The sequence below is a fragment of the Fundulus heteroclitus genome, unplaced genomic scaffold (assembly GCF_011125445.2).
Source record: "Fundulus heteroclitus isolate FHET01 unplaced genomic scaffold, MU-UCD_Fhet_4.1 scaffold_180, whole genome shotgun sequence".
NCBI lineage: Eukaryota > Metazoa > Chordata > Actinopteri > Cyprinodontiformes > Fundulidae > Fundulus > Fundulus heteroclitus.
The window spans coordinates 207,726-218,937 of NW_023396592.1; the positions used below are offsets into that span (position 1 = coordinate 207,726).

The 11,212-nt window shown below is 36.7% G+C and overlaps 1 protein-coding gene across 1 annotated transcript; it reads right to left on the reverse strand.

Annotated features, from left to right (window-relative positions):
- Positions 1–1,103: 1,103 nt before the first annotated feature.
- On the reverse strand, positions 1,104–3,358 carry LOC118556278 (uncharacterized protein C14orf93-like). The gene is made up of 4 exons (XM_036129530.1): positions 3,268–3,358; positions 3,052–3,170; positions 2,735–2,943; positions 1,104–1,113 (listed from the first exon to the last, which is right to left on the reverse strand). Exons 1-4 carry the CDS (start codon positions 3,356–3,358, stop codon positions 1,104–1,106), a joined length of 429 nt encoding a protein of 142 aa, XP_035985423.1.
- Between the last annotated feature and the right edge of the window lie 7,854 nt (positions 3,359–11,212).

Here is an 11,212-nt window from a genome sequence, read left to right on the forward strand (position 1 = left end):
AGATGCAGGAAGGGCTCAGTCTGCCCTCCTGGACCCATTGACAGGAAATCAGGTGTCTGCAGTCTGTTATCAGATATGATGTGTTTAAAGACATCCAGTAATATTCATGACATTTAAAAGTCAAGTTTAGCTTCAGGGAGACATGAAGCCTTTTAAGGAGACAAGGGGATAATATCCTAGTTAGTTTAATTAATATCCGTTTTATTTGACACAAAGGCATAGCTGCACTAAGATCACCGTCTGTACCTGGTTTTAGAACTAGTGAGGTGAATCATTTTATTTTGTCCTTTAATTAAAGTTTTCTCCATTCTTCTACTATGAGTCTTGATATTTCTAGTTAAAGTATTTTTTTAACAGAGAAAACCTCTGCCTTTGACATTATTGTAAATATGAACAATTCAGTCTTAAATTATGGCTGTAATTAAGACCCGGTTTGTTACCAGATAAGTAGACACATGCACCTGAAACACTGGAACATGCACACAGCACTTTGACATAATTACTAATTAGCTCATCATCGGGGCTCCGGCCTGTGGAAATAAGAATTATACATGTGATTTTAGTTTTATCTTTTAAGTGTTAGTGGGTAGTGTATGTGGGATGTTTCAGAGGGTTTTAGCGTGGTGTGATGTGTTGATTGTTTCTACTAACCTTCTTGAGTCCAGGGGTCCGTTCTTCGTATGTTGCTTAAAACATCCAAGATCAAATGACACATCCAAGATGATTTCATCCGGCTAATCATGATCCGGCTAATTGGGTTCTTCGAACACACCTGTTGTTTAGGATTAGTATCGCTAAAACGAGAGGAACTAAGCATTATTTGTTTCGTCTTTTATTAAAGATTAAAAATGGTGTTCCACAATTCTGTCCTGTCCTCTGCCACTAGGTGGTCCAAGTGCACTGGCTGGACAGATTTCCCATGTCCTCTGCTTATAAAGCTGCGATCTAATCCTGTTTGCATGAAATAAGCCTGCTCGCGAGCAACCCATTGACAGCTGCATGGGTAAATGTGTTGAGTTTGCTAAATGCTACCTGGGACTTCAACTGGAATCATTCGCTTTGGTCAGAGACAAAAAGATTTTTGCTTCCCAGCTGCGAAATCTTCAGGTGTGGCTGGCAGGAAACAAAGCATAAACAAGTGGAAAAGAACTTCAGGCCCACTATTTGGTGAAGTATCTGTGTAGCTGTGGGCCTTTTTATTATCTATAAAAATCCCTGTAAGCCTGTTAAGGTGCATGAGATTTGCTTTTACAGCAGATTCCTCTTAGTCACAGACCTTTAACAAAAATCTAATTTGTCGTTTTTTATTTTTTCCATCTGCAGCCATTTCAGGGTATTAAAATATTACAGTTTTTTACAATTGCTATGACAGATTTTTCAATACTTTTAACAATTTTCCAAAACTCTTAACACAGCACTACATCCACATGTGTAAGCTATACGATTAACACATTTCTTCTTGCTTTAACACATAATGCATACAATTAACGCAAATTAAAAATGCTTAAACTCCTTTTACACACCGGCTCAAACAAGACCAAAACAATAGAATTTTACAGCCAAATTTACCAATGCTTTAACACTGTATATCAGAACAGATAACACTACGTTCTAAACCTAACCTTACAGGCTAAAGTCAAGGTGAACAACTCTTCATATTGAATTGAAACACAAATATATTCCCTGTATTTTATTCCATTGCTAATGAGAAACATCTGATTGAAGTTATGCAGTTGTTGAAATCACAGATAATTCCCATCTAGGAAGCACACTCAAGTGTTGATGTTCTTTCAATCACATGATCATATTGTTACGAACGTGAATCAGGCAAACCCAGTATTCAAACCAAACAAGTGAGGTGAAGGCAAAAAACAGGATTTAATAATAAAACAGGGACAGGCAAGGCTCAATCACTGCATGAAAAGTGAGATTTTCGTCCCCGTAAACTACCGCAGATCTCCCTAATTTTCGGCAGTTAACGACAATTTGCAACCCGTGCTTGTTGCCGTTTTCAGTGCCACAAATTGTCGGAACCGGACTCTGACGTATGTGGAGAGCGATCAGCTGCACTAATGGCCCTAATTAGCATATGAATGCAGCGAACCCGCGCGGCTGGCCAGGTCTGGCTTGAATAACCTACTCAGTATTGGCTGAAACCACTATTTTTAAATAAGTAAAATCGCTCCTGATTGGCAGCAAAACCACACGTGGCCAGGGCAGGCCAGACTGTTCTTACTCAGTATTGGCTGAAACCATTATTTTCAAACTAGTAAAATCACTCGTGATTGGTTGTTTGGTATATATATATATATATATATATATATATATATATATATATATATATATATATATATATATATATATATATATATATATATATATATATATATATATATATATATATATATATATATATATATATATATTGCTGTATATTCATGTTATCTTATGTAGGCTACTACACTATCATTAGGCTACCTTCAAGGACATGAATGAATTTATACAGGAAATTAACATTTGCCAGGAAGATGTTTATGCAAAGAAAGAGCTTTATTAAAAAAAAAAAAACACACACACACACACACACAACTATATACAACGCAAGGATCTTCCCACACATGCGTATCCAAAAAACTACAACTCCGTGAACTGTCCGTTTGCCTCCTCGGGGTTGTAGGTAACTGCTGGCGGCGTTCTTTCTGAGGCAGGTCCGATGTGCAGACGCCTGCTGTGCGTGGCTTTGTACTTCGGCGTCGCCTCTAACCGGGACTGCAGCTTCACACAGAGTTCAGAGAGATCCGGCCTACGAAATGACGGCGGTACAATCCATCCAGAGACCCCGCCAACGACGCCATCTTCCTCGTCAGACATGAGGTCGACGGTGGCGGACATCCAGAGTTCCACTTCCTCATCAGCTAGCACGCTCTGCCTCGATTCCTGCAGCTGTAAAAAACAAAACAATGAATCAGTATTATGCGATGGGATGCACTGCGTATGGACACAACACATCTATCAATGCACCTGAAAAATAGTCACCAAATAAAGTCTTACCCTCTTTCTTCTCGCTCGACTCCGAGCTGAATTCTTGGCAGCTTCCGCCCGCATTGAGTTCTCTGGCTGCGTATATCTGAAGCTCCTGCGTACCGTCTCGTAATACGTCTTACAGGCGGCTGGAAAACAAATAAATGAGAGTGGTATGAATAAAAACCAAACGCAAGTCACAGTAACATTAAAAACAAGGGAGAAACAGTAAAACAAGTCCCTTACACACAATGTCGTCTTTATCAATATAGTGTAAATCGAGGCTTGCAGTTATTGCTCCGAGCAGATAGGAGGTAACTGCCTCATTATGAGGCATGCTTAGTCTGTGAAAACAAAATGTACAGTTATGATCGGTATCTATCCGTATCTATTTCCTTTTATCGCAGAATGAAAGCATATTCTTTAAATCTTACCCTTGCGCCGGTTCATAGCGCCTGCAATTTGTTTCCGAGTTGTGAAGACGGCGTCCTGTAAATCACAAAAAATACACCCTTAGCTTTGGGTTATGGCTAGGCTACTTTTAGCTTAGCTAGCAGTCAAATATATTCTTACCGCAAGCTTTTGTGCATCCGTCTTCTCTTGATGGAGTTAGTCTCTCCAGCACAGTTCTTCGACTGCAGAGCCGCCATCTTGTCCTCTATGGACAGCAACCTGGAGTTTACAGTTGAGTGAACCTCTCATTCATGTCGGCAGTATGTTGAGTAAGCTGACGAGACAGTCCACTGATAGCAATCAGCAGTTTCTTCTCGTCAGTCTGCGGACTGGCTGAAAGTTGTGGATCGCGTCCTAGAGGAGTTGAACGCGAGACGTTGTCCGGCATACCAGTAAAATCCAAACACAGTAAAGTCGTCGTCTTCTTCTTCTTCTTCTTCTTCTTCTTTAGGATTTAACGACAGCTTGCATCCATAGTTGTTGCATTACTGCCATCTATTGGATCCTAATATATATCCTTCAAATCCTTATGATCCCAGAATAAAAAAAAAAACGAAAAATCTTTGTACATCCCTTTTCTATACTTAATAATGCAGATAATGAATCACTACAAATTATTATTTTATTTATATTGTATCCTCCACCCATTCTAAAGCTAATAATATAGCACATAATTCTACCGCATATATACTAAAATAATTAGATGTTCTTTTTGAAATATTAATTTTTAATTCAGGAATCACTACAGCTACACTAGTTGCTTCATTTTTTGGATTTTTCGAACCATCAGTATACATTTGCAAATTATCATTATATTTAATCTGTATTGATTGTAAAATTCTTGGCAGATATCTATTATATTTCTTGTCTTAATATTTAATAATGATCTATCTATATTAATATATTTCCATATCCATGTAGGTCTCAAAGCCCACAATACTGTTGGACTGAATTCTTTGTTATATACATTAAATGTTTTTGCTCTATCATCCCCAATCCATCCAAAACTATTAAATTGACCCTTTCGTCTTTCCCAACAACTTTCTAATACTTTCATAACTGGATGATCTTCATTATGTCCTTTAAATTTATCCAGTAATTAACCATTATCTGTTGCCTTCTGATACATAATGGCATTTCTCCTGATTCTATTTGTAAAGCTCATACTGGAGTTGATTTAACTGCCCCTAAACAAATTCTCAATGCTCTAGCTTGAATAACGTAAAAAATTTTTAACCTACTTAGCCGCTGAACCATATACCACACTCCCATAATCTATTCTTGACCTAATTAGTGACACATACACATTTTTATGCGATTCAAAACTTGCACCCCATGTTAACCATGCTTTCATTTGAGCGTTTTAATGGAATACTGGGAAAGTTTAATCACAACAATAGGACAATTGAAGTCCAGATTATGAGGCAATTTCAGCAGAGCCAACAGCTTCATATGCCATGGACATGTGAATATGGTGCAGAATTTGCCAGTATTTTAGGAAGACAAATGGTTGGGACTTTGTCATGCAATGACACAGCTGATATGCTTTATGTGAAGCACAGTGTTTTGGTGTCAGCAGAACGAAAGCCAATAGAAGTTTGGGGCTTGCAGGGAACAAACACGTCATACCCAGCATAATTTCTGCCAGTTGAGCGCATTGCTGGGAGATGTGTAGTTAATACATCCTCTGTGCATTTAAGTAAGACCAAAAAAAAGGTCACTGTAGTCATGCCACTATGCACAGTAGTTGAGCTCTAGGAGACTGTGATCTCTGCAGACCTCTCATTCTGATTCTAATGTTTGCATGGAATGCACATTTTACCTTGCTGATTCTGATTCACATTTTACCAACTGATTCTGATTAAAACAAATTTTTGAAATAAATTATTTTGTGTATTTTTTTTTTACATAACATTTGCCATTGCTAATGGCATACACAGTAATCTAGCATACTTTAATTAAATAAATCAATTCAAGGTAAAATGTAAGAGTCTATATTTAGGTTATATAGAGCCTGATCTATTTGTACCAGAGATTTTCTTACCTTTTAGAGAAATGTCACTTGGGGTAAAACTCCCCTTGCAACCCTGATTTACATTTGTTTAGCTCACAGCATTTTCATTTACATGTTAAAGCCTCCCCTAGAATTAGGAGGAGGGGGGTCATGGGGGGACAACTCCCAAGGTAGGCCCACGTCAATTTATGACAATTCACAGCAGTTTTCGGTGTTGCCTGCAAATTGCCGTGAACAGCCGTTAACCTGAACTTCCACGACAATCTACAGTGCCGCATAGTGACGAAAATCTCACTTTTCATGCAGTGAATGGTCAAAATGGCAGTCCAAAATCCGGTACACAAAAGGCAGTCCAAAATAGGCAGAGGTACAAACAGGGCAAAGCAAGCTCGGATAACCATGGGACAGAATCAGGTCGGTAAACCGGTAAATCAGTCAGACAGGGCAGGAAAAACAGATCAGGGAACAGGCTGGCTCAGAATCAAAAAGGCTCTCAGGTTAGCATCAACAGGTCAATCAAGAAAGGAACGCTGGAAACAAAACTCACCGTGGGCTCGTTAATGATCTGGCAGTTTGCAGATGTTTGTAGCAGGACTATTTAGGGGAGTGAGCAGGTGAACGGGAGTGAAGACTAATTACAAGTGACAGGTGGAAACTGAACTGAACTGATTGGCTAGTGACTGGAGGTTGACAGGTGAGCAGATCTGATTGGCTGGTAACTGGTGTTTGGGGAGTGACAGATAAACAGATTGAGTGAGCTGGCAGATTGCTGGGAAGAGACAGAACTGAACTGGAAACATAAATAAAATCAAACTACAATAAAATCTAACCTATTCCATAAACCAAAACTAATACAGAACCTAAACCTAAGACTAAACACAACACACACAAGCTATAATAGAAACCAAACAAGAAAGAGCCCAAAACCAAAACTGATTTTAAAGACCGGAGAGTTAACTAATAAATCAAAATTAACAAACAGCTGAAACAAAACCCAAATCCTGACACATATGCTATAAAAGAGGACTCTTTGGGCTGGTCTTGGCTGGAAAAGGAACAATTTGGAGCAACACAATGTAAGAAAGAAAGAAAGAAAGAAAGAAAGAAAGAAAGAAAGAAATGCCTGCACGAGGGCGAGGAAGACGAGTACCAGGACAAGGGAGAGGAGTGGGGCAAGGTAGAGGGTTAGGAGTAAGATTGCGTGGTGGCACTCAAAGAAGGACCAGAGCAAAGATAAGATAAGATAGTCTTTATTGATCTCACATTGGAGAAATTCACTTGTCACATCGGCTCAATAGTCAGTCAATAGTCAGGAGTAGGAAAGGGAGCATCGATTATATACAGTGGATCAAAAAGAAAATGAGAAAAACATAGGAATATAAAAAAAAAAGAATACAAAAGAAGTCGGAGTAGGCAGATGATGTCATGTGTACTTCCCGGTTAGATACACACATATATATATATATATACACATACATACATACATATATATATATATATATATATATATATATATATATATATATATAGTATATATATATATATATATATATATATATATGTATATATATACACACATACATACATAATATATATACACACATACATACATATATATATATACACATACATACATATATAATATAATATATATATAATATATATTATATATATATATATATATATTATATATATATATATATATACATACATATATATATATACCTATATATATATATATATATATATATATATATATTATATATATATATATATCTATATATATATCTATATATCTATATATATCTATATTCTATCATATATATCTCTCTATCTCCCTCTATACCTCCTATATCTATCTCTCCATACTAGCCATCCATCTATCTATATATATACTCCCTCCCTCTCTAATATACATCCATCTATATATACACATATCTATATCCATACTATATATATATATATATATTATATATATATATTATCTATATATATATATATATATATATATATATATATATATATATATATACTAGGGCTGGGCAAGTTAACGCGTTAATTTCGCGTTAATTCATTAGACTATTAACGGCGATATTTATTTTATCGCGCATTAACGCATGTTGCTCACATGCTTTCAGTCAGTGTCAGTCAGCACGCGCGCTGACTGCAGCGCGCCGTCACGGCAGCACTCTCCCGCTCCCCCTCCCCTCTCGTACATGGCTCAGCGGCGCCAGCCAATCAGCACGCAGGCTCAGCCTGGCCCGCCCACTCAGCTCTTACACAAACTTAATACACAAACAGCTGAGAGAGACCGCAGCAGCGAAAAAACATGAACAGAGGAAGTAGCACCGTTTGGCTTTATTTTAATACCGTAAATGAAATCAAGCTGTATGTTTTGTAAAAAGCCGGTTCATTTCAGTGGAAACACAACAAATTTATCTAAGCACGTGAAAAAACATGAAAACGTCGAGCCCCAGAAACGGAGAGAGGAGACGAAACTTCTCTCATTGCCCCGACAGACCCACAGACTGACGTCTCTGACTGAGGAGTTTCAGTCCTCCAGGGAACATCCAGGTAGATCAGTGGATGGATGGATGGATGGATGTTACTGGAGCCCACACATAACATGTAATTAAGACCTTGAAAGAACCCAGTACATATATTAAAAAGTGTTATTTAAGATAAGATAACATTAGCTAATCCTTTTTTTATCCCACGACGGGGAAATTTATAGGATTAAAGCAACAGGCAGGTGCACACAACACAGACAAAATGACATAAGGTTTGAAATATATAAGAGGTGGATTAGCGAAAAAACACTGAACATTATTATTATTATTATTATTATTATTATTATTTAATTGTAATAATAAAATAAAAACCACAAAACCCAAAAGGTCAACAGTTTCATGATACATCAAGCTTAGAGACTGGCTAATATACAGCAGGTGAAAACATATATATATATATCAATATACATACATATATATATATATACATACATATATATATATATATATATATATATATATATATATATATATATATATATATATATATATATATATATCAGTGTAACTGATCAAATAAGAGCCACTATCATTGACCATGTCATAAACCACGGGCTATCACACAGAGGCTGGTGAACGAGTACAGCCAAATATTAGCCAAGACACAGTGACATCTATTGTCAATATTTTCAGAGTAACCAACAGTTAGGATATTGCTTATCCTACAGCAAAGTGTAAATACTGTAAAATTACCCTTTATAGTATTAGAGTGACTTTTTGCCTCCAGTCTCTGATATGTAACTGTATTTTGTCTCTCTAAGGATTCAACGTCTACCTCCCTCAGGGGGCAGAGGAAAGCTCCTGAATGAATATATATATATATATATATATATATATATATATATATATATATATATATATATATATATATATATATATATATATGTATATATATATATATATGTATATATATGCACCTGACACATCTAAAATAATGCAGTTTCTGTAATTTCAGCTGATGATAGTGTTTTTTTTGTCATTGTGTTATGATTGACTAAATGTTTCTGTTGGAAGAGAACATGTGTTAGTGTTTTGAATAATTATTTAATTTTGAAACATGTTTACAGTGTTTTGTTAGTGTATTATTGTATTTTTAAAATTAGTTTTGGAGTTTAGTTTACGATGTGTGAATTTGAACATGAAATTAACAGTTTCGCCAATAGTGTGTTTTAGGTGTGTTGGTGCGTTAAGAGTTTAGGAAACCTGTTAAATGTATTGAAAATTGTGTCATAGCGATTTTAAAAAACTGTAAAATGACAAACAATGAAAAAGGTGGTTTGAAAAGAAGAAAATGACACTTTTTGGGCTGCATGCACATAGGTATGAACAGAAAACAGCACTGCACAGCACCCTGGGCACACCCATCAATGGCGCCACTGGATAAATATGTTGTTGTATTAAAGGGTTCAGGTTTCCTCTTTGGGATCTGTCACCCATCTGCACAACAAACAACAATTTCTTCTTCAAAGAACAACAGAAAAACAACTAAGTAAGGCAACTTATAAACTGTACCATAAATAATACTTTTATTGAGAACCAACCTAGCCTCTCTAAAAATAATATCAATCTGAGCAACAAAAGCACGTGTTACCAGTCGTCTTTCTAGTTATTACTCAGAAATTAGACTTGGTAAATATCAGTAGACTGTCAGATGAGTATTAAGTCATATATCGTATGTTAAAGAAAGGTCAGAAATCTAGATGCTAGTTCTCAAAAAGAAAAAGCCCTGATTATTATGCAGTCTTTAAAAGAGCCTGAAATAGGCCCAAGCGGCTGTTGTTCTTCCTGACACGGTTGATAAATTGGATTATCATAAAGTGAATAAATGAAAACACTGAACTGATGCAGATTCAACACACACAGAGCGATATACCTCGCATGTTTGATGAACACGGCTTGCTGCTAATAAAAAGCCAAAATATGAAACAGGCCAAAAGAATCAAATGAGACGTATGTAAAGAAAGTTTGATATAGAAGAAGTTCTGGTCATGTTATTGCCTACACTATCAGTGAGAGCCGTCCAGCTGACACTCATTGATGCCCCCAACAAAGCAAACAAGACAGATAAAGTCACTGCTAAAGAAGCACGCTGCTTCCATTGCTATCCAATCATAATAATAGAAAGTTTGGTGTAAGGAAAAACTGGCAGAAAAAGTGTCCAGACTCTGTCTATGGGGAAACGGTAAAGCCCTTCAGCCTTCTCTCTGCTGACAAGCTTTATCGGGATGCTCATTTCATTTTGCAGCAAGGCGTGGCCCGTTGTCCACACACCCAGAACCACCAACATCTGGTTGAAGGACCATGTCAACGCTGTGCTGGACTGACCTGGCCAGAAGCCCATAGATGATCTATAGAATGCTGTCTAGAAGAAGATGAGACACCAGACTCTACCAAGCAGACGAGCTGAAGGTAACTGGGCTTCCTTAACATCTCAGCCACAGGTTGATCGCCTCTATTTCACGCAACATTGATTTGGTCATTTGTACAAAAGAAAGCATGACCAAGTATTGAATACATTAACTGTACAGTACATCAATATGCTTTTCAGTGTTTGTTGTTTTTTTTTTAAATAGGTGTAATATTCACATTTTCTGAGAAACTGATTTTTATTAGCTGGAAATCCTAATCATCAAAATTAATCTGTGTGTAAATAATCTATTTCTAATTTTGGAGTGAATTATTGAACTAAATTTACCTTCTGATTGTATTCTAGTTGGCTGAGATGAACCTGCAATCACGTACACTTAAAAAACAGCCTTTTAAAGCCCAGAAAAGAAAATAATATCTCATCTGTAGGTTGCTTCTGCTACCCATTAAAGTTTGAGAAAAAAAAACACGTTGGCACATAACTGCATGGGTTATTCACTGAGTTAAGCCTCAGAAAAAGGTGAGTTGCAGTCCTGTGTAGCAGTTTATGTGCGCCTGGCTTAAATGGGTATTTTCAGTCCAAATGTAAACACTAATACATTCCAGCCACAATATTATTAGCTCTATGCAGTATTTTCATGCTAGCAATAAAGTGCAGAGTCAGCATGAAGTGAAATGAGTCTATGCAGGTTGAACAGAAGCAAATTAACGCTTGAAGCAAATGAGCGCTCACTCTTTGGTGCTCTGTAGAGTCTTTCTTTGTTACCATTTCTAAATAGCTGCTGCT